Source organism: Gymnoscopelus microlampas (genome assembly GCF_963454915.1).
Source record: "Gymnoscopelus microlampas genome assembly, chromosome: 13".
Lineage (NCBI taxonomy): Eukaryota > Metazoa > Chordata > Actinopteri > Myctophiformes > Myctophidae > Gymnoscopelus > Gymnoscopelus microlampas.
Genome location: NC_139950.1, coordinates 5,350,959 through 5,375,653, shown reverse-complemented (window position 1 = coordinate 5,375,653; position 24,695 = coordinate 5,350,959). Strand labels below are relative to the sequence as shown.

General features: G+C 44.2%; 1 protein-coding gene across 1 annotated transcript in view; it reads right to left on the bottom strand.

Annotated features, from left to right (window-relative positions):
• Positions 1–24,695, bottom strand: part of zswim8 (zinc finger, SWIM-type containing 8) — a gene marked incomplete at its 5' end in the record, with an annotated part of 106,181 nt that overhangs the window by 21,018 nt on the left and 60,468 nt on the right. The window contains 10 exons of the mRNA XM_084075959.1: positions 2,572–2,745; positions 3,800–4,231; positions 6,115–6,338; positions 8,932–9,221; positions 11,916–12,138; positions 12,940–13,095; positions 13,975–14,422; positions 18,890–19,014; positions 20,631–20,739; positions 22,156–22,338. Coding sequence (XP_083932085.1) covers positions 2,572–2,745; positions 3,800–4,231; positions 6,115–6,338; positions 8,932–9,221; positions 11,916–12,138; positions 12,940–13,095; positions 13,975–14,422; positions 18,890–19,014; positions 20,631–20,739; positions 22,156–22,338 — 2,364 coding nt within the window. The remainder of the gene's footprint in view (positions 1–2,571; positions 2,746–3,799; positions 4,232–6,114; positions 6,339–8,931; positions 9,222–11,915; positions 12,139–12,939; positions 13,096–13,974; positions 14,423–18,889; positions 19,015–20,630; positions 20,740–22,155; positions 22,339–24,695) is intronic.

The following is a 24,695-nucleotide window of genomic DNA, read 5'->3' as shown; positions in this document are numbered from 1 at the left end:
GCATCTTCAGATTAGGACTTAAATCTAAGATAAACAGGTCACCAGGTGTGTCGCATCCTCCAAAGAGGACGACACGATCTCCCACCATGCAACTACTCAGCCCCGGGTAAGACCAGATCTTACACGGGGCTTTCCCTTTGGGCTCAACCTTCTTCCATGAGCAGGCCTGCGGATTGACTTTCCACAGATCATTGAAGAGCCGCTTGGTGTCGAAACCAAACATGTACAGCCCTCCATTGTAGGCAAAGAATGAATGACCCCTGCGTCCATCTGGAAGAGGCTGTGCAGAAGGTGTGCTCAGCCAGCAGTTGGTCTCTGTGTCAAACACTCTGACGTTGTCGTAGAAGGCCACCAGGTTCTCCCAGCCGCCAAATATAAACATCTTTGTTCCGATGAGGGTGGCAGAGTGACACGATCGAACAGGTGCGGGAGTGTCTCTGGTGTTAACTAAAGACCAGACCATTGTGCTGGTGTCCAACGTGTAGATGTCATTGGTGTGTTCAGTCAGCCGGGTGATTCCTCCATAGATATACATGACCTTCCTCAAGACACAGGCTGAGTGGTATGCCCTCTCCTCTGGAACTGTACCAGAAACATTGGGTTTGGACCATTTGTGGTTGTCAACATCAAATGAATAAAGCTCGTTACAGCAAGGACGTCCCCCCCAGATGTAGACAATATCTTCCACCAGAACAGCTGTGTGGCCTAAACGCACGCGGGGAACCTCAAGGTGACGTTCTGCTCCTCCAGTTATCACTGGGGTCAACTTCCTCCAGCGTAAAGACACTGTGTTGAAGATGTGAACTTCAATATGATCACTGCTGTTGCCGTTACCGTAACCTCCAAAAGAGTACAGCTTGTGTCCGACTGCCACAGCAGCCGGCCTGAAAAGACTATGTTCTCCTTGCAGATGTATCGTCCAGTGAAACATTTCACACACCAGCACCACTGTGAATCAGTGCGACTAATTTACAGAGGAGGTTGTTAGGAGGCAGGCTAATTTGTTGCTAACAGTTGCTGAATGGTGTTGTGTTGGAAAATGCAATAAAAAACATTTAAAAAGGACAATTATGTTGAATGTGATGATGACGGTGTGATGTCATTCCTTGATGACATCATTATATGGAATAGACATTACTCAAACTGAATGGCCACTTTAGCTAAATCTATAATCTGAAAATTTGCTAATAATAAGATGTGTTTTGTCAGTACTATGACATCAGTCATCCATATTATCGAGATAAAGACACACAGATAGATATGCAGAGATGTAGAAAGGAAACACCTTGGAAACAGAGTGTTTGTGGACTGGTACTGCTATATCAGTATTACTCATATCTAACCTTAAGTATTACGGTTTAACCCATTAAGACCGGGAAAGCATCTGTCATTTTAGATTTTAACCACTTTAACCAGTATCTTATACAGACAGTTTGAGGTTCGCCTTTAAATTCACACCTCAACAAAGGTTACAAATGCTCCCGACTCACACCAGGGAATTAACATAGGATTGAGCCTAGATGCATATCAATAGTCCATTGTGTGACCTGTAGTGTAGGTGTTAAGCGACGTGCGTGTCACGTCATTAAAATACAGTACAAGCACATCCCAAATGAGCATAGCAACACTGCTGCCGCGCTATGAGCAAGTTTACCATGAGAAAGTTTACCATAGAAAAACATGACAGAAGGTTTACCATAGAAATACATGACAGAAAGGTTACCATAGAAAAACATGACAGAAGGTTTACCATAGAAATACATGACAGACAGGCAGTGGCCAATCAGAAAACACTTTCTGCGGCCACGGCCCCTCATTGCGCGTTCACACTGGCAGCTACAGAAGATGCAAAAGATACAGAGCGACAAAGCGGCGTAGCATATGGTATTTTCAAAATGTTGTTACAAGGCAAGGGTGGCTGTCGCGGTTGGAATGTTTTTTTCCTCTGGGCGACGCACGCGGATACCGTGTGTGTTTACAAACGGCCGGACGAGCGGTCATAATGGATATACATTTTCTGTGACCAGTTGAAAAGGTAAAAAAAAAGAAAATCGCTGGCAGTGGGATAGGGCTGGTAACTTTCCTCAGAAATGATATTCGAATATTGGTCTTAAAAATTGGCAGATATTCGAATATATTTGAATATTATTACACACACATTTAAGTTTTTTTTTTGTTTGTTTATTTGACAGGAACAATACAAAAAAACAATGTATCAAGTGCTTGGATCCAATAATACATTGTTTTTCGTATTGTTCCTGTCAAATAAACATGACATTAAAAAAAAAATTCATATTCGAATATACATATTTCCCCCATATTCGAGGAATATTCGAAATTCGAATATTAATTTACCAGCCCTACAGTGGGACCACACACAGCCAGAAATAAGTCTGGCAGTGAATGAGTTAATGTCGCTGGCTTCCATTGAAAATGAATGGTAGCCCGTAGCGCCGTAGCTGCCAGCGTGAGCGCAGCACATTCTTCATATTCACACACACACACACACACACACACACACACACTGGAGAGTTTAAATGAAGAGACTGGTTGAATACTCACAACACACACCTGTGGGTAGGCCGCCCCAGACACGGGAAAGACGGTGGGCCTGGGGACGTGCTGCAGCGGGTGGCCCAGGTACTGCGGCGTGCACACCGTGGGCAGGTGGGCCTGGATGGTGGTGTATGGATGGAGGCCCTGGCCGTGGGGGTGGGCCATGGCCTGGCCGGGCATGGCGTGAGACTGGAAAATGATAATACGAAATAAAAAAACGCAGTTCATGGGGGGGGCGTTCACGCCGAGCAGTTTATCTGTAACATTAACTCTAATTACAGTGGTTTTACTTAAGTAAAAGTATCAATACTGCAATGTAGAAGTGCTCCGTTACAAGCAAAAGTCCGGAATTCAACATTTTCTTGAGTAAAAGTACGAAAGTATTGGTATCAACATGTACTTAAAGTACCAAAAGTGAAAGTACTAAAATGTTTGAAAATAGCAGATCTACAAGCTCACAACGCGTCGCGGTGCGACGCGTTGTGAGCTTGTAGATCTGCTATTTTCAAATAGCCTCGGGTATAAAATAGGGCTAAAGTGGTTAATGTCTGTTTTATAATGTCCTAATTTATATCTGCAAAGTAACAAGTAACCAAAGTTTTCAAATACTTGTAGTGGAGTAAAAGTACATTATTTGCCTCTGAGATGTAGTGGAGCAGTAAGTAAAAGTATAGACAATTGGAAATACTCCAGTGAAGTAAGTACCTCAAAGTACCTCAAAACTGTACTTAAAGGACAACTTCGCCTATTTTCTTCATATAATTGGTCCTCACTAATACTCATAATAAAATGGTACCTTTTTTTCTACTTGGTCTGTGTCTCATAGGAGGGCTGTGGACAATCCAGAAACCGTCTACCAGTGACATCATCATTAGGCAGGATTTTTTTTTTCCAACAAGATTTCAAGTTTATTATTTTATATTTTTATTAACGCGAGAACAATGGCTTCTATTATTGCATTGCAACTTTCCAGGAACAGAAAGCCTGCAGTTTCTATTAGCTTGGATTCCTCATCGATGATGTCACTGGTAGACGGGACTCTGAACTGTCCACAGCCCTCCTCTGAGACACAGACCGAGTAGAAAAAGATTGTACCATTTTATCATGAGCATTAGTGAGGACCAATTATATGAAGATAGGTTGAAAATCGATGAAGTCGTCCTTTAAGTACAGCACTTGAGTAAATGTACTTAGTCACTTTACACCACTGATTTTGAGTAAAGCGATCGACCCCCCTCGGCACCTGGTAGATGGTGGACCCCACCGAGATGACGGGCACCACGGTCGCCGCCGTCACCGACGCCGTCACGGTCGTGACGCCTCCCTGGGACTCCACCATGTTGTGCTGCATGGCGGCCGCGGGGTGGTCCAGGACGCCGCAGCCCACCGTCGTCGTCGTCTCGTGGCCGGGGGGCACCACCCCCCGGCGCCCCCGGTCCCCGCCGTTGGCGCCGCAGCGCCCGCCGGGGCCCTCCGAGCCCCCGCCCCGCTGCGGGTGGTGGTGGTGGTGGTGGCCGCCGCCGTCGCGCCCCAGCGAGGAGGGCCCGCCGCCCACCGTCTGCTCGTACAGCCAGTACCACTGGTGGGCCACCTCGAAGAGGACCTCCGGGTAGACGCCGCCCCCTTTGGCCGCCTCCTCCACCGCCATGCACGCCTTCTCCAGCATCACGTTGTCCTGAAGAGGAGGAATATCAGCGATAAATATCAATAGAGAGATATGCGCGGATCGCGGTTTTAGCCGCGGTTGCCGCAGTTAACAGCGGTTTGGGCGGATTTGGGTCAATCAAATATAATAATGAATTAATATTGGATAAACCGCGGGTGAAAGAATGTGGGAATTACATTAATGATATCAATCTATAGGCCTATCATAGCTTTTAAAAAGCTCGAAATCGCGCTGTGCGTGCGTTTGTAGTATTTTAATATTACGTCATTTTACATCAGGCACAAATTAGCCGTCTACTGCACGTTGACCGGCAAGGGGTCTTTGTACCGGCTCCAGCCAGTGTTGCCATATTTTGCGAGAGAAATAAGCAGCAAGGTCTATGAAAACAAGCCCAAAACAAGTGCCAAATTACCCCAAAAGTCGCTTATAAAACGCGGACATGGCAACAAAGACAAGTTTCAAGCCCCGTCTTGTTGTTACCATAGATATGGATTGTATACAGTCACTACGTCGCGACAGACAGTGGTGAGTAACATTGTTGAAAACTAACGTCAGGAAAATAATAATAATTCGATGCGGTTGGTGTGGATCTAGAAATAGGATGGTATAATTAACCACGGCTGGATGGTGGATAATGAACATGTATATGCGGATTCGGGTGACGATAAACCCTATCCGCGCATCTCTACAATGTGTAATACTTTTATATTTGTTCCGTGTTTCCCCTTGGATGAAGTCGCAGCTGACGCGAATATATATAATCGGGGAAAGAAATCATAATCCTGATCATACCAGTGCTTGTAACTTGATTTAACCCATTTAGACCCCGGTCTCAAAATAATTTAGTTCCAGGGACCCCCAGAAGCAAAGATTTGAGTTACAAATCTTCCCTTTAAAAAAATATATATATATATATAATATATACGTCAGTTGTAAAACTGAGAATATTCGCTTAATATTTGATTTTCTTTCTGCCAGAATCAACTTAAAGTTGATTTGGAATATGTTTCTGTGTGCTCAGGGATATCAAGAACAGAAAGGACGCATAAGTAACGTGATGGTGTAGCATTGCGGCGAAATCGTTAACACTGATTGAATACTGGGGAAGGGAACACTGGTTTGTTTATAGGGCCTGAACCCCAAAGTCCCACAGTATTTGGAACCATCTGTCTAACGACATCATCGTAAGCACGTAGTGACCCTTTACGAACAGGCCCATAACGTGCACACACTTGCAGCGGGGGCGCCGGTTCTGGGAAAAAGCATTGTCTACAGCGTGGAGCGACCAATGCCTTCCCTGTTGCAACAAAAAAGGCGCGTGCCGTGGTCTGAAATAGGCGTGGACGCATTCATCGAAATCTGATTCGATTGCTCGTTAAAATAAACTTGGCTGCTGTGTTAAGCGGATTGGGTGGTACATGAACACTTTTGAGATTTTCAAGTGGGCCCTGGACCCACAAAAGGCAGGGAACCGCTTCTCTACACTGAAGATCTTCAGCGAAAATAGCCGATCGGCAGAGCGGCTATTTTGCGCGGAATCTTCAGGAACGCATCTGTGTCATTTTGTTTTATTTGAGCTAAAAAGCATTATTTTATACTTTGGCTATTCAAAAATAGCAGATCTACAAGCTCGTAGCGCGGCACCGAGTGCCGCGCTACGAGCTTGTAGATCTGCTATTTTTGAAAAATCGAGAAAATGTGTGCAAATTCATATATTTATATGATTTTAAAGCGTTTTTTTTTTTTACTCTTCTGTGGGGTCCCTGGAACAAAATATTTTGAGATAGGGGTCCGTGGCCAAATACATATATTCACCCCCCCCCCACCTCAGAATAGGAAGGACGCTACTATACCTTTCGAACGGTTAAAAAAAAAAAAAAAACTCAACGTACCTGCTCTTTGCACTGCACCAGAGCTCTCTGGATCTCGTTGGGGTTCAGGGCGTGCGCGTGCGGCAGGCAGCTCAGGGCCAGCTCCGCCGCCGCCCGCACCATGTTGGGGTCCCGCGCCCGCGACGCCCGGTCCGCCAGCGACGCCACCTCGGGCGGGGTCAGGTGGCCGTCCCAGCACTCCACCAGGATGTTGAGCGCCGCGCTGCCGATCTCCATGGCCTGACCTGGAAGCACCATGGTGGTGGTGTGGGAGAGGACAGTCAATTTAGTGCCGTGTTTCACGTGTGAGGCCATGTCCGTTTGGAGGTAGTACATTTTTGTGGCAGTGTAACCGCCCCCTATAAGTGAGGTTTGGACACTGACCAATCCTGCACCGTGATTGGCCAATAGTCTACAACGCAGTCTTACAACCCTAACCCTTCCACAGTCAATGCAAATCTATACTTTTGCAAAGTCAGCCAATCACATTACAGCTAGTGTCATCACCACTAGCTGTAATGTGATTGGCTGACTTCGCAAATTCAGGACTGTGATTGGCTGACACATGACACATGTGCAGTTTTTTTTTCTTTTTTTTTTTGAAAAACATGTTCAGAACCCAAGATATGATGATTTGAAGATTTGCTGCTCCATCCACTCCTTGTTTAACCTATAACTTAAAAAGGCTGTATCTCGCTTCCTAAGCACTTTTTTTTTTACAATGAATTTGAATGGTGGCACTCAGAGCCAAAATTCAAAAATGAGCATGGCATTAAATGAGTTAAGCTTGAGAATCAGTTCATTCCAGCGAGTGGCAGTGGTTAAAGTAGTACTCTGATTTTTTTTCTTCTTTCTTTCCAGCTTAAATGTTCGTTTAAAAATAATCACTATTTATTCATAATTTTTCAGTGGGGAGATCAATTATTTTGGCCCCCAAAAATCTGACACCGCATATCTGTGAGAGTCTTGGCAAACTCTTATCAGGCCCCCGTGCCAAAAAACCTATAGGAATACTTTGTTGATTCTAAAATTGAACTCTGAGACTCGAGTACAAAGCCTGAGTGATGATGATTCATCATGTTTTTAATCAGTTTAGAAAATCAAAGTCATTTGCGTGTGTCCCTGAACTGAGGAAAAAGTTACTCGTGCCCATTTCCATCCATCTCAATTACCCGGAACTCCTTATTCTGCGGCTCAGTGAAAAATCACTTAATCGCCTGCAGTTTGTTAAAAAAGTGCAACCGCCAGACTTGCCCTCCATTAGCTCCCCGATTGATTTTAGAATACATTCTAAGATTTTTATTAATCAGTGTCGCATATAAAATATGAATTGGCAAATCCCCAGCTTATATATCTGAACGTTTTCAGGTCATCGGAGAAGACTCTGGTCTCTTCCAAAGACTAGATTAAACCATTAAGTCCGAGAACGCATCCGTGTCATTTTTTGATTTGAGGTAAAAAAGCATTATTTTACACTTTGGCTATTCAAAAATAGCAGACATACAAGTTCATAGCGCGGCACCGAGTGCCGCGCTACGAGCTTGTAGATCTGCTATTTTTGAAAATTTGTGAAAACGTGTGCAAATCGGCGAATATATGTATTATTTTAAAGAGAACATTTTTAACTAAAATCTTTGCTTCTGGGAACAAAACATTTTGAGATGGGGGTCCGCAGGCAAATACGTATCTAAAAAAAATCAGTATTTAGAAAAAAACAGTATGTTGCTAGATCAGTGGTGCTCCAACTTTTCAATGTTTACCCATTTAGACCTGTTGTTATACCTTTGAATGCGGGAGCCACCTCTGTGTCTCATTAGTTGTTGCCATACATATAGCAACATCATTTATTTATTTTTTTAGTAAGAATTTGAACGTTTTCAGACGGCGTTTTCAGAATCTGCCTCATCTGTGAACGCATCTGTGTCACTTTAGATTTCTTTGGCTATTCAAAAATAGCAGATCTACAAGCTCATAGCGCGGCACCGAGTGCCGCGCTATGAGCTTGTAGATCTGCTATTTTTGAAAAATAGTGAAATCATTTTTATTTTTTTTTCAAAAAACTGTTAGGATTTAGAAAACATTTTTAAGAATCGCCTCAGGTCTTAATGGGTTAGGGACCCCCAAACTGAAGTGGTAAATGTACGTTTTATGATCAAATAATTTACATCTGCAAAGTAACTAGTAAATAAAGTTTTCAAATAACTGTAGTGGAGTAAAAGCACAATGTTTGCCTCTGAGATGTAGTGGAGTAGACATAGTACTGAAAATCGGGAAATTCTCCAGAAAAGTAAAAGTACCTCAAAACTGTACTCAAGTACACTACTTGTAGTAAATGCACTTAGTTACTTTACACCAGTGGTCCGGGGACCACCAGTGGTCCTTGAGGGGGTTCCAGGGGGTCCCCAGCCAAATTAACAGTTAGGAACCAAATTGACCCTTATGTGTAACTCTGAGAGTGTACAAATGGAACCAAATGGACCCGTTAGGGTCCATTTGGTTCCATTTGTACACTCTCAGAGTTAAAAGAACACTGATGATGACACTACAGTGTAGATTGGGACCCCCAAGAAATCAAAACGGTCGAGTCCCTGGCATATCTTTTCATATGGGGGTCCCTGGGCTAATATGTGTCAATTTGGGGGTCCTTGACGCAAAAAAAGGTTGAAAACCACTGCTTTACACTGCTTTTTTCCCTGGACCCCAACTGTAGACCCACTGGTGTTTCCAGTGAGCCAACATGAACAATATCAGCACCCTAACTCTGTTTGACCAGAATGGAACAGAGCCTTCATTAGTATCATTGGTAACACCTGTGAATGTCTTACACTGGTGACTCACCGGTGATCCAGGACACGTGTGACGAGTAGGTCCTGGAGAGCCAGTTGGGCGAGACGAAGTTGTGCAGCCCCAGGGCGTACAGGCCGATCTCGAAGGCGCAGAGGTGCAGGTTGCGGTGCGGGCCCTGGTGCCCGCCGGAGGCCGACGGCTGCGTGAAGATGGACGTGGACGAGTTGCCGCCCGCCTTGATCAGCACCGTCTTGGCCAGCTCGAAGTAGAAGTGCGCCGCCGCCTCCGACGGCTGGTTGGGCACGTGCGGCGCGTGGCACTCGGGCCGGCGGCCTTTGTACCTGCGGCACACACACCACCACGACACATTAAAGTAACAGGGTTTGGATGAGGGCTGAACAATTCATTAAAAACATTGCATTATGAACTACAACCAGTGGTAGAAAAAGGACTAAAATGACTCATTCACTGCCACGGACGACTTATGACGACTTTTTTTTTTTCTTGTTTTTTTTCCACACAGAACCAGGAGATAACGTGATCCGAAGATTTCCTGCTCCATTCACTTCCTGGTTAATTTATTTGGGAAATACGGCTCCTGTGTTTTACTATGTGTTTTTTTTGGGGCAAGACATGCTCTTTTCGACGGCGCTTAACAAGCGAACGGGAGGTCACCATGACACACTTGAAAAGGAAAGAATCGCTGGCAGTCTGCCCTTTATTCATTTATTTACTCTGGCAGTGGAAGAGTTAAGTAAAAGTATCAATGCTGCAATGTAGAAGCACTCTGTTGCTGCAAGTAAAAGTCCAGAATTCAAAATGTACTTGAGTAAAAGCAAAAAAGTATTAGTATCAAAATGTACTTCATTCATTTCCACCCAACATTTCAAGCGACAAATTTCCCCCATTCATTTCAGTATGCAAATTGTATTCACTGGGCTAAACATGGAATAATCTAATATCTAATGCTGTGGTAGTTTAACAGGAAACACAACTGATGCTTGACTTATTAAACTATTAAATTGTTAATTGACTCACAATCCCAATTAGTAATTAGTCATTAATCGTAATTAGTCTAAAAAATAACAATTAGATATTTTGTCCCATTTGTTCAGCCCTAATTTAGACTGGAGTCAACTTCTTTTGATGTATAATTTTTATATGCATGCTATTTTTAAAGCAGGGGCATATAAAGTCATCAGTCATTCGTTCCCACATGGGAGCTGCATGCTACGACAACACCGCGCGTTTGTGTCAGTTGTGTGTTAACCCTTTAATACCGGGGAAAGAATCCGTGCCATTTTAACATTTCTTTGGCTATTTTTTTTTTAAATCCTGTAAATGTGTCCAAATCTTTGAATATAATATATTCAAAGATTTGGACACATTTTCAGGATTTAAAAAAAATATATTGTTAAAGCAATTTTTACTCAAATCTTTGTTTCTTGGGGTCCCTGGAACAAATTATTTTAAGATGGGGGTCCGCGGCCAAATACATATGATTTTTGGGTGGTCCTTGACAAGAAAAAGATATTAAAGCAAAATACGTTTTTTTTTTCTTTTTAGAAGACATTTGTAGAATCCACCAGAAGCAAAGATTTGAGTTACAAATATTTGCACACATTTTCACTTTTTTTTCTTCTCCAAAAATAGCAGATCTACAAGCTCATAGCGCGACACTCTGTGCCGTGCTATGAGCTTGTAGATCTGCTATTTTTGAATTCCCGGATTGAAAGGGTTAATTATCTGGTTAGAGGGCACCTTGACACTAGCCGTTGAAGGCAGGGCGACTGATACTCAATTCATTTCACTTCCTCAGCTAGTCTGGGGATTCTAATGACTTCTAAATAATTACTAACCTTTACTTTGTGAGGTATTTGTTTTCATATTCATTAAGGCTTTAATTATTATGTTAATGGCAGGATATAAATGTCTTTATAAACTGGTGGAGAGCAATGCACAGCCATGGGAAGGCACTGCTACTGGTTGCACACAAGAGCGTAATTTCCATTACTCTTCCACCAAAAATTGGTTACGTTTGTAATTGCTGCGCCCGGCAGCTCCATTATCAATCTTTTTAATAAATTAGTAAAGTGTGGTATTTGGTTTGTCATTCAAAACGTTAGCTCACACTACAAGATTGTGAAAATTGTGCAAATCTTTGAATATATATATATTTTCAAAGTGAACATTTGTAACTCAAATCTTTGCTTCTGGGGATTCTACACATGTCTTCTAAAATCAGTTTTCTTTTTTTTTCAAAGTATGTTGCTATAATATCAGTGGTTCTCAAACCTTTTTCATTTCAAGGACCCCCAAAATGATATGTATTTGGTCGCGGACCCCCATCTCAAAATGTGTTGTTCCAGGGACCCCCAGAAGCAAAGATTTGAGTTAAAACAATTAGCTTAAAAAGATTTTCACAACTTTTCTTTAAAATTACACAGATGCGTTCCCGGTTAACAAATTGATCGCCAAGATCGCATTGATGCGTTCTTGATTTTTTTGGGGGAAAATTCCACAAGGGGCGATCTAACACAGCTTTGGAATGATCGATCGTCATTCAGAGAAGTAGAATGTGGATGTGACGTTGTTCGAAAAAAATGGGATTTTCAGAAAAACAGCTGTAACTCAGTTTCTTTTTTTTGCAATGAAAACCACTAGTTTTCCACTAGAAGCCCCAAAATGGCGGATCGCGGTTAGAACGTTGTCGTTCCTATGGATACACAGATCCCTCCGCTAACCCACAGGAACTATTTTGTTTGTGTTTTTGGGACACAATGTCGGTTCCACGCGTTTCAAATATCATCGGATTTAGGTAATTATACGCTGGCAAGGGGATTTAATATCTTGGCAATCAATGTGTTAAGATGATCTGATCAAAGAAACTAAAAAAGATTATTCTGTGTGTGAAGGAACCAGATATCAACATCGTGTAGAGATTTTAAACCTCCTGTAGTGTCTTGGCTTAAGTCCTGGCGATGCCACAGAGGCTACTGTATGTGATGTTTTTCCTTTAGATGTTTTTTTTTTACCTGCTGGTGTCCGTGCTCTTTGCCCGGGCTCCGCCCCCCGCCCGGCGAGAGCCGCTGGACGACGAGGAGCCCAGCGAATCCGAGGAGGAGCTGCTGATGCTGTCGCTGTCCTGGCCCCTCCCCCAGGAGGCCGCCGCCCAGCCCCCGCGCAGCGGGCGCCGGCTGAGCGTCGGCGAGCTGTCCGAGGTGGTCTCCGGAGCGCTGCTGTCGATGCTCGCCATGCCTGGGGGGGGGGCGACAATAAGTACTCAAATGTTTCACTCGAGTAAAAGTATCAACACTGCAATGTAGAAGCACTCTGTTACAAGCAAAAGTCCAGGAATTCAAAATTGACTTGAGTAAAAGCACAAAAGTATTGGTATCAAAATGGACTTAAAGTACCAAAAGTAAAAGTACTAAAATGTTTGAAAATAGCCTAGGTATAAAACAAATGCTACAGAGTCCTGGCTGCAAGGATGTTTTGGACAATGTTGTCAGAAACAGTATGGATTAACTTCATAATAGGCTCTATTCACAGCAGCCATATTATGAAGACATTCACAGGTGTTACCAATGATACTAATGAAGGCTCTGTTCCATTCTGGTCAAACAGAGTGAGGGTGCTGATATTGTGCATGTTGGCTCACTGGAAACACTCTGTTACACCAGTGGGTCTACAGTTGGGGTCCAGGGACCCTCATGGACTTCCAAATGGCCCCTTACAGGTGTGTAACTCTGAGAGTGTACAAATGGAACCAAATGGACCCATAAGGGTCCATTTGGTTCCATTTGTACACTCTCAGAGTTTTGGGGGTCGTGGAAACCACTGTGCTACACTAAATGGAACAGAGCCTTCATTAGTATCATTGGTAACACCTGTGAATGTCTTCACAATATGGCTGCTGTGAATAGAGCCTATACATACAGTATATAAATTCATTCAGGTACATATCCGGTGCCTGCGTCATTTGGGTGCGACTGTCGGGGCACACAGACACTCGATAATGTTTAGGAAGAATTGTAAAAACAAAAACGAGTGTCTCACCTGTGTGTTTCTTCTTCTGGCGGACGGGGGAGCCCCAGCAGCGTCCGCTGTACGCCCCCCGGCCCCCCAGCGCCAGTCTGCTGGGCACCGTGCCCTCTGGCTTGAAGGGGGCCGCTTCGCTCGGCTGATCACAGGCCGAGGAGGGCTGCCCACCATCTGACACACACACACACACACACACACACACACAGACAGTGGACACATACACATGTAGTGGACTTTCTTATACACACACATCTATTAAACCATTAAAACCGGGAGCGCATCTGTGTGACCACTTAAACCATTATTTCATACTTTGGCTATTCGAAAATAGCAGATCTACAAGCTCATAGCGCGGCACAGAGTGCCGCGCTATGAGCTTGTAGATCGCATTTGCATTTGATTTCAGGAATTGGGTCTGGCCTGAGAGCTTATCTGGGCATTTCTGCGTCGTTCATTGTTCTGTGATTGACAGCGAACGTTGGCCAATCAGGTGGAACCCGAGTGAACCCGAATGGAGCCGAGTGCAGCCGAGCGAAAACGAACGGCGGCCATTAAAACTCTTTCCACTGTTTCGTTTTTTCTTTTTTTGTGGCACGGAATTTACTTTTAAGATATTTTTCGGATAGCATTTAGTTGTTTAACTTCATGAATGTGGTCAATTAATCATGACAGAGCCTATTCAAAAATAAAAATTCAGAGCACCGGCAGGGGCGGGCAGTGACACTCTTGTATCCGTATAAAGCAACCTATTTTCGGCATGGCCCTTTCAAAAGTCCCCTTGCGTCACGTTGCTCTGTGGTGGTGGTGGTGGTGGTGGTGGTGGTGGAACGAACTGCTGATTGGCTGAAGGGGTTGTCAGTCAACGGTACTACTCCCGCCCAGCTCCCGCCCACAGCCTAAAAATCCAAACAGGCCCTCATGCCAGACTCACCACTGAAATCAAATTCAAATGAGATTTTCCGAGGGGGGGGTTTACCAGGCTAGGGACATTAGGTTGTCACAAGTATAGAAATGCAAGTGTACACACACACACACACGTGTGTCTCTCACCCTGCTCTCTCGCGTCGCCGACTCCCTCTCCCGTCGTGGCGCTGCCGTTCCCCTGCACGCCGTTCCCCATCGGCCCGGCGGCCTGCGAAGCCCCACCCCCACCGCTCACCGCCACCGCCGGCACCGCCGCCGCCGCGGACGAGGAGTTGGACGAAGACGACGCGGCCAGAGCGGCGGCCGTCGTCGCGGCGTTGACCGCGTTGGCATTGGCCGAGGACGAGGAGGAAGACGAGGGTCCTCCTCCTCCTCCTCCTCCGTGTTTGTTGGAGACCCCGGAGGCGGCGCCGCCGCCGCCCGCCGTCACCCCTCCTCCTCCCCCCCCCGCCGTGGCGTGCTTGGACGGGCTGCGTTGGCTGCTGCTGGCCGCCGGCTTGCTGGAGGAGTAGAAGGAGCTGAGCGTCTGAGGCTTGTGGGTCGTGCTCTCGCGGTCCAATAGCTTGTCCAGGATCTATAACAGAGAGAGAGGGAGGGAGAGAGAATTGTTTTGATTGGTTGATTGGCATTTTTATTGACAAAACTGAATATACATTACATCAGGGGTCTTCAACAGGGGGTCCGGGACCCCTAGGGGGTCCTCAGAGTTGCTACAGGGGGTCCGCCAAATCTCTGTGTGATAGGATCATTGTTTTTTTACATTAACCACTTGAACCCTAGCATCCCTATTCTAAGGACAACTTTAGCCGAAAATAGCAGATCTACAAGCTCACAACGCCTCGCAGGGCGAGGCGTTGTGAGCTTGTAGATCGGCTATTTTCGGCAAAGAGGGAAAAACGAGCAGACCAAGTACAGAGTGAGAGTTCACTAAGTATTGATGGTTTAAGTCGTTAAATGTCTGAAAATACACATTAATATGAATCCAACATATATGAAAAGCTTTAATCTGCAACACAATTTTATGTAATATATAGTGGGGGTCCCTGCTTCATCTCTCTCTCAGTTAGGGGGTCCTTGGCCTGAAAAGGTTGAAGACCCCTGCATTACATGAACATATCACCGCTGCCCGACAGTGGTGATATGTTCTAATTTACTTTAGTTTGACATTTTCAGTACTTTTACTTCAACTCCACTACATCTCAGAGGCAAATATTATACTTGTACTCCACTGCAATTATTTGAAAAAACTTTAGTTACTAGCTACTTTTTAGATTTAGTTTATCATTACTAAACATACATAAACCACTTAAGCGCTCTATATATTTCAGGTATTTGAAAATAGCCGGTCTACAAGCTCACAGCGCGTCGCATCGCGACGCGCTGTGAGCTTGTAGACCGGCTATTTTCAAAAGATTTGTATACATTTTGAAATGGGAGATTCTGCATAATGACTACTCTTGCTTTTGGTACTTGAAGTATATTTTGATGCCAATACTTCTGTACTTTTACTCAAGTACATTTTGAATCCTGGACTTTTACTTAGGTAAAAACATTGAGTACCTTTTTCCACCACTGCTGTCGGGAAGAAACCTTATACCTCCATAGTTCACCTTTTCATGTGTTTTTACGTAAATGAATGCCCTACTTAATCGTACAAGAGTGCAGCGCAAACATAGCGGAAAAAAGCAGATCTACAAGCTGTTTAAATGATTAAAGTGAAAGTGTGTCTGTGGGTAGCATAGACACACAGAACAAATGTATCAGTAATAAATACGTTCATACAATTTCAAGGTGCTAGACGGTAGCAATATCTCCCTCGGCCAAGTGGGATTCTCCTTTAGGCTAGTGGATAAAAGTTGTTTGGCTTTAGTGTCCCTTCCAGCTCTATTCAACCAGCTCTTTATGGACGACTTGAAGTTAATAATAGAGCTAATGGACTTAAGGCTGGCAGAGAAGCCGTTCCACAGAACTGCTGCAGAGCAGCGTCGATTTCGTCGTCTAAAACTATGTCGACTACCTTTTGTCAGCGACGGAAACTAAATAAAAACTAAGCTATGATGACTAAGACTAAATATATTCACAATTTCGTCAACACATAAAATCCAGACTAAAATGTTAGTGAGGGACGAGTGGAGAAGAGATCCAGTAGAACTAAAAGGACAAGTCGTTTTATGTTTGGTTGAGCTCGGGTGTCACGCTCTGAAAATAGCAGATCTACAAGCTCACAACGCGTCGCGCTGCGACGCGTTGTGAGCTTGTAGATCGGCTATTTTCAGCATGCAACCAAGTGTAAAATCAGCCATTACGACGCCATCAAGGCACCGCCAACATACATTTTAGTCGACTAAAACTAGACACAAACTAAAACATTTCAGATGACTAAAACTAAATGGATTTTTTTCCCAAAAGACTATGACTAAAATCAAAATTTGCTGTCAAAATCAACACTGCTGCAGAGTAGGAAAAACTTTTCCTTTCCCATTCAACTTTTCAATCTGCTAGGTACAATGTCTGGTAGAAAAGCTGTATGTAGCACATCATTGACCATAGGAAACTAATTGAGGACCAGACTCTTGAGGCTAATAAAATGAGCAGGGAGAAGATGAGTTCAAACAAGACAAGAGGGAGAGAACAAAAGCAAGAGAGAGAGAGAGAGAGAGGGCAAGAGAGCGAGCAAAGCATGAGAGAGAGAGTGAAAGAGCGAGAAAATGAGAGAGAGGGAGATGGTTTATTTAAATTCCTTTAGCGCTTTAAGACCGGGAACGCGTCTGTGTCATCTTTAGATTTCTTTGGCTATTCACAAAATAGCAGATCTGCAAGCTACTGAGTGCCGCGCTACGAGCTTGTAGATCTGCAATTTTTTTTTAAAAATCGCTTCAAAGATCTACAAGCTCGTAGCGCGGCACTCGGTGCCGCGCTATGAGCTTGTAGATCTGCTATTTTTTAACACATTGAGTGCCAAACACGTAGATCTACGCGTTTGCAAATACACCCGTCGAGTGCCATAACCGCAGATCAACGTGTTGTCAATAAATAAATAAAAAAATCACATGGGGCGCTCTAACGCAACTTAGGAATGATCCGCATAGCCCGTCCGCTCCAATGATAGGATCTTGAGAAAAAGGTCCATATCTCCATATATTTTTACAGTGGTTAAAACAAGCCATTTTCGAGCAATGGCGGATCGCGTTAGAAATGTTATTGTTCCAGTCGTTAGACGGGACCCTCAACCATCACGCAGACACCCTTGCCGGTCTAAATGGATTAAAGTTTTGACTTTTTTTTTTTAAAGACGGAGCAGTGTGATGATAACAAGGTGATTGATCGCTCAGAGCGAGAATCTTAAAAAAAAAAACGACCACGGCTGATTAAAAGATCCCGGCAGTGATTGAGTGAGGCTTGTGATCGGAGCAGGAAAATGTGTGCTCTGGGCATCTTCTGACTTTCTGATTTCCTACGCTGTGTCACAAATCACTCTTTGAAGACATTTAAGTCCCTATCCCAAAAAACAGTGTTTCAAGTCGGGAGTTTGGGTTAACCCATTGAAACCGGGCACGCATCTCTGTCATTTTTTTATTTCTTTGGGCTATTCAAAAATAGCAGATCTACAAGCTCGTAGCGCGGCACTCTACGAGCTTGTCGATCGGCTATTTTTTGGAAAACTGTTGAAAAATGTGTGGAAATATTTTGTATATTTTTAAAGCAAACATTTGTAACTCAAATCTTTGCTTCTGGGGATTCTACAAATGTCTTTTAAATCCATTTTTTTTTTAAAAAACGTATGTTGCTATAATATCAGTGGTTCTCAAAAATGATATGTATTTGACCGTGGACCCCCCCCCCCCCCCCCATCTCAAAATATTTCGTTCCAGGGACCCCCAGAAAAATGTTCGCTTAGAAAATACATTCAAAGATTTGCACAAATTTTCATGATTTAAAAAAAATATAGCAGATCTACAAGTTCAAAGCGCGGCACCGACTTATATCTGGTGCTAATATCTGCTATTTTTGAATAGCCAGAGAAATCTTAAAATGACACAGACACGTTCCCGGTCTTAAAGGGTTAACAACTGGAAGGCGGGTCGTGTGAGGATATGGGGAGGGGGGGGGGCGAATTTGACATGCCTGCTAAAGCCTTTCACACAGAACCTTGAATTGTGCGTGAGTGAGGCTGAACCAAACACTGCGGGGCCAGCAGATAAGCCTGTCTAAAAACGGAGTAAGCCTGTGAAATCGTTTTTTTGGCCGTGAGGAACAAAAAGAAAGATAGATATTTTTTCCACTTTTTTTCTTTTAATAACATGTGAATCCTCCTAGTCTCTCAAGACAGACTTTAAACAATCTTCACACACCACAGACAGTTTGTCATTCTGCGGTAAAAGTCGAGAACAAGGAAACTGGCATCTGCTCCGAAAGGGTATTCGACCAATCATGACGCGGTGCGTATGAAAATATATTAACCCTGTTGAACGCCATATGCTTTGCTGGCCAGGGAGTGGGACCCCCAAGGCCTCTGTGCTTGAGCCCCCTCCTTTTCACCCTATACACCAAATCTCTTCACTACAATATCACTGAAGTTTGGGTCCTGGGGGGAGACACAAAAGGCGGCTTTCCATATGCATGGCCTCACCCTACCCCACACCACACCACACCGCCCACTTGTGCCTTGGTTTCCACTACAATGAAGTGGGTAGAGTGGTGTGTAAGTGGTACTAAACTGGTGCCTAAAAGGTACCCAGTCCTGGGTAGGTCTGACCTAGGCCAAGCTGGGCCACGTGCACAGGTGATTTGCATTTGTATACAGGACAGTTGGCCACTCACCTACATTCCATTGTTAGGCAAAAATCTACATTACAAATGAGTGTATATGACCGGAGTCTGCTACTCATACCTGTGGATTTGAGCAGGGGTACTTTTGTGTAATGGAAACGGTAGATATTTTGATGCGGTGTGGTGTGGTGTGGTGTGGTGTGGTGCTTAAGCTGCAATGGAAAGGGGGCTTAAATGTAGATCCTCCCAACAGAAAAAGATGGACGTGTACCTTCTTCAGTTTGCTCTGGTCGTCCTTGTAGGTGATCATGAGGGCCAGGGCCAGGTCTCCCTTCTCTCTCCTGGTCCCCTCACACAGCAACGGATGCTCCGCTTCGCTCACCGTCGTCTTCATACCTTCACACAGAGACAGAGGTGAATGAAAACGCTTTATCAGGGACGATAATCCCTTGAGATGAAGGTGTCGCCTTTGTCGAGAGCTTCCTAAAGACGACAGTACAGTGTGATCACACTTCAAACTCAATATGGAACATCAACATCAACGAGAGTACCAAGAAATAGGAAATGTGACGAAGATCTCGGCAATAGCATACACAACATACTGTAGTTATGATCAGTGGTGGAAAAGGTGCTCACATTTTTTTGTTAAGTAAAATTACTGCAATGTAGTAATACTCTGTAACTAAGAAAGTCATAAAAATCATAAAAATGCATGAAAAACTTTTGAAAAGAGCCATCTACAAGCTCACAATGCGTCCCATCGTGACACATTGTGAGCTTGCAGATCTGCTATTTTTAAATGGCTGAAATGTATATAGGGCTGAAGTGGTTAATGCATGTTTTGTAATAATAATCTAAATCTAAGTAACTAGTAAAGTGAAATCTAAGTAACTAGTAACTAAAGGTTTCAAATAATTGTAGTGGAGTAAAAGCCTCTGCGATGTAGTGGAGTAGAAGTAAAAGTACAGCAAATTGGAAATACTCCAGTAAAGTCAAAATATAATGTACTTGAGTAAATGTACTTAGTTACTGTTGTTCCACCACTGGCTATGATTAATTATAGACAGAGAGAGTTGTAAAGAAAAGGGGGAAGAGAGACTGTTGGCATCAAAGACTGTCAGTGATGAGAGTAGAACGGATCACAGTGATGACAATTTACAATGTAGGCATTCAGCAGATTCTCTTTATCCTTACAGTAAGCAAGGTAAACAAACACACATACATCAAACGCAGAGAGACAGTGTAGTGCCTCAGTAATCTAAGATCAAAGGTAAACCAATAACCCATCATCGGTCTAAACAATACACTATCAAAAAATAATTATAACCTCTACATTGAAACGATAGGATTCCAGGTAAACCAATGAACCTAGCATCCATCTAAATAAACACATTTAATTGGAAATCAGTGGTTCTCAACCAGTGGTCCGAAGACCACCAGTGGTCCTTGGGGGGGAGGTACCAGGGGGTCCCCAGCAAAATGTGTTCACCGTCCGTCATTTTAACCACTTTAGCTTTGGCTATTCAAAAATAGCAGATATACAAGCTCATAGAGTGCCGCGCTATGAGCTTGTAGATCTGCTATTTTTGAAAGATCTTCAAAATGTGTGCAAATCTTTGAATATATATATATCTTTTAAAGCGAGCATTTTTATCTCAAACCTTTGCCTCTGGGGGTCCCTGGCACAAAACATTTTCAGATGGGGGTCCGCGGCCAAACGTAAATCAATTTAGGGGGTTCTTGGCATGAAAAAGGTTGGAGTAAATCACAGTATTTCTTCCTCCACCGACAATTATGCAAAATCAAAAACTTGGAGGCGGCCAAGGCTGCGTCAGTCAATGACAACGATCAATGTGGTCTCACGGTAGGTTCCATTTATTTGACAGCTAGCGGTGCCGCTAATTGACAAGATGCAGGAGAAGCCAGAAGTTTTAGCACCTAATAATGGAGTCGGCACTGCATTATTGAGTTATCGCGTCTGCGCAGCAGCAACAGAGCATTAGCATTCTTACCGAGCGCGGCGACCGCGGCCTCGAAGCCCAGCTCCTCGTCCCCCGGCATCTCGTTGTTTCGGTTCCGGCTGGGCGGACGGGAGCCCGTCGGGGACACCACTGCACAAACAACAATGAGGAAAAAGTGCAAACGGGCCAAATGTTAATGACAGGAAGTCCCATTTGTACTGAAAATCGGACAGACAGGCAGGCACAGGGAACGGGGGAGACGCAGTGCATGCTGCACGCACGCACGCACGCACACACACACACACACACACACACACACACACACACACACACACACACACACACACACACACACACACACACACACACACACACACACACACACACACACACACACACACACACACACACACACACACACACACACACAAAACTAAAAAATGTATAATTAAAATATCAACACTTAACACTATCATCATTCTTAGCATTATCAATACTTAAAGGTAGGGTAAGTGATATGCTGTATATATATATTTTTTTTGTTAAAGGCATTGTAGGGAACATTAAGCCTAAATTTAAAAAATATGCATATATATATTTTTTGCATTTTCTCCCCTCTATCAGCCCCTATATAATGATGCTGGGGTGTTTTCCTTCATTGAAACACAGTCCTCTGTCTGAAATCCGTATTTTCCCTTCTGTTTATGTTCATGTTGTTTATGTCCGGGTCGTAAATTAACGCACGCATGTGCGTGTCCGTGCGCGTCCGTGCCCGTATCAACTTTTTACTTTCGGTTTTAAAACGCTCTCAAACTTCTTTTTTGAGGCACATAATTTACTTTTAAAAAATCGTTTGGATAGAATTTAGTTGTTTAGCTTCATATATGTGGTCAATTTATCATGAAAGAGCCTATTTAAAAATATAAATTCAGAGAACCGTAGGGTCGGGCATTTCCGCGAATTGTATCCGCATAAGGCAACCTATTTTGGGCATGACTCATTTAAAAAGTCCGCCCTGCGTCACCCCCTGGTGGTCGGGGAAAAGAACTGCTGGAGGGGCGGTGTTTGACAACAGTTTTTTTCTTTGATTATGTCTGAACTCCCTACAATGCCTTTAAAGTACTATATTCTGATAAGTAATCATTGCTACAGAGCGTTTGTTCGGTCACAGGGGTCTCTCCAGCTCTTTAGTAAACAGAATATAGTTCATTTTCAGGTAGGTGACAACATTTAAGCCAATCAGGAGAGAGCACTGAAAATGCATTTTCTGTTTAATAAAGAGCTGGAGAGACATGGGAGACTCCTTTTACTGAACAAACACTCTATAGCGATGAGTACTATCAGAATATAGAGCTATTTAACACTTATTTTAACCAAAGTAAATCACTTACCCTACCTTTAACACTAACAACACGTTTAACACTATGAACAGTCTTAAAAACAAAATATACTTTGTAATTACTAAAGCAATTTTAAAAGTATGTACATTTGTACACTTTCAGAGTTATGGGGGTCCTTGAAAATTGGAACTATTGGCCTATAGGATCCACAGCACATCACAGAGTCGGTGCTTACCTGGTGTACACAGCACGTCAAAGATGAAGCTGGCCAGCATGAGGGGCAGCACGGGCCGGTAGTCGCAGAAGTTGCCGTCTCGCAGCTGCTCGGCGCGGTCTCTGATGGCGGTCATCTCCACCACGCCCAGGGGGATCTTCTTCAACAGAGCCACCACCTCCGACTCCTGGTAGGCCAGCTTCACCTGACAGGACACATACAAAAGACATTCAGCAGACGCTCTTATATCCAGAGCGACTTACAAGCAGTGGTGGAAAAAGTCCCCAAATTCTTTACTTAAGTAAAAGTACCAATACTGCAATATCGAAATACTCTGTTACAAGTAAAAGTCCAGAATTCAAAATGTACTTGGGTAAAAGTACAAACAGTATTGGTATCAAAATGTACTTAAAGTGCCAAGTACTAAAATATTTGAAAATAGCCTATGTATAGAATAGGGCTAAAGTGGTTAATGTATGTTTTATAATATAATAATTTATATCTGAAAACTAACTAGTAACTAAAGTTTTCAAATAATTGTACTGGAGTAAAAGTAGAATATTTGCCTCTGAGATGTAGTGGGGTGGAAGTAAAAGTATTGGAAATTGGAAATACTCAAGTAAAGTACAAAGACCTCAAAATTGTACTTAAGTACAGTACTTAAGTAAATGTAATTAGTTACTTTCCACCACTGCTTACAAGTGCGGAAAGAAAAGGGGTGGAGTCTGAAGAGGCGAGTCTTTAGGCTACAGCAGAAGAATTGGGTCAGGGTCTGCAGTTCTGACTGCAATGGGGGATTTATTCCACAGTTTGGGATCCAGGACCAGAGTGTCCGCCCTGACCTCGGCCGGGTCTTACCAAAGACTATAAAAATGGTACCCAATGTAAGTCCCTGCGACATACTAGTGACATACAAGGACGTGTGGAGCGTTGTCCAGGGTGTTTTAGGGAAGGGAGAAGAGTCTAGGACGTGTGGAGCGTTGTCCAGGGTGTTTTAGTGAAGGGAGAAGAGTCTAGGACGTGTGGAGCGTTGTCCAGGGTGTTTTAGAGAAGGGAGAAGAGTCTAGGACGTGTGGAGCGTTGTCCAGGGTGTTTTAGGGAAAGGAGAAGAGTCTAGGACGTGTGGAGTGTTGTCCAGGGTGTTTTAGAGAAGGGAGAAGAGTCTAGGACGTGTGGAGCGTTGTCCAGGGTGTTTTAGTGAAGGGAGAAGAGTCTAGGACGTGTGGAGCGTTGTCCAGGGTGTTTTAGTGAAGGGAGAAGAGTCTAGGACGTGTGGAGCGTTGTCCAGGGTATTTTAGAGAAGGGAGAAGAGTCTAGGACGTGTGGAGCGTTGTCCAGGGTGTTTTAGTGAAGGGAGAAGAGTCTAGGACGTGTGGAGCGTTGTCCAGGGTGTTTTAGTGAAGGGAGAAGAGTCTAGGACGTGTGGAGCGTTGTCCAGGGTATTTTAGAGAAGGGAGAAGAGTCTAGGACGTGTGGAGCGTTGTCCAGGGTGTTTTAGTGAAGGGAGAAGAGTCTAGGACGTGTGGAGCGTTGTCCAGGGTGTTTTAGTGAAGGGAGAAGAGTCTAGGACGTGTGGAGCGTTGTCCAGGGTGTTTTAGAGAAGGGAGAAGAGTCTAGGACGTGTGGAGCGTTGTCCAGGGTGTTTTAGAGAAGGGAGAAGAGTCTGGGACGTGTGGAGCGTTGTCCAGGGTGTTTTAGTGAAGGGAGAAGAGTCTAGGACGTGTGGAGCGTTGTCCAGGGTGTTTTAGAGAAGGGATAAGAGTCTAGGACGTGTGGAGCGTTGTCCAGGGTGTTTTAGTGAAGGGAGAAGAGTCTAGGACGTGTGGAGCGTTGTCCAGGGTGTTTTAGTGAAGGGAGAAGAGTCTAGGACGTGTGGAGCGTTGTCCAGGGTGTTTTAGAGAAGGGAGAAGAGTCTAGGACGTGTGGAGCGTTGTCCAGGGTGTTTTAGGGAAGGGAGAAGAGTCTAGGACGTGTGGAGCGTTGACCAGGGTGTTTTAGGGAAGGGAGAAGAGTCTGGGACGTGTGGAGCGTTGACCAGGGTGTTTTAGTGAAGGGAGAAGAGTCTAGGACGTGTGGAGCGTTGTCCAGGGTGTTTTAGAGAAAGGAGAAGAGTCTAGGACGTGTGGAGCGTTGTCCAGGGTGTTTTAGGGCAGGGAGAAGAGTCTAGGATGTGTGGAGCGTTGTCCAGGGTGTTTTAGGGAAAGGAGAAGAGTCTAGGACGTGTGGAGCGTTGTCCAGGGTTTTTTAGTGAAGGGAGAGGAGTCTAGGACGTGTGGAGCGTTGTCCAGGGTGTTTTAGAGAAGGGAGAAGAGTCTAGGACGTGTGGAGCGTTGACCAGGGTGTTTTAGAGAAGGGAGAAGAGTCTAGGACGTGTGGAGCGTTGTCCAGGGTGTTTTAGAGAAGGGAGAAGAGTCTAGGACGTGTGGAGCATTGTCCAGGGTGTTTTAGAGAAGGGAGAGGAGTCTAGGACGACGTGTGGAGCGTTGTGGAGACGTGAACATTTGTGTCTGGTTGAAGACCAGGAGTGCTGCGGCATCATTCTGGATCATGTGGAGGGGCTTC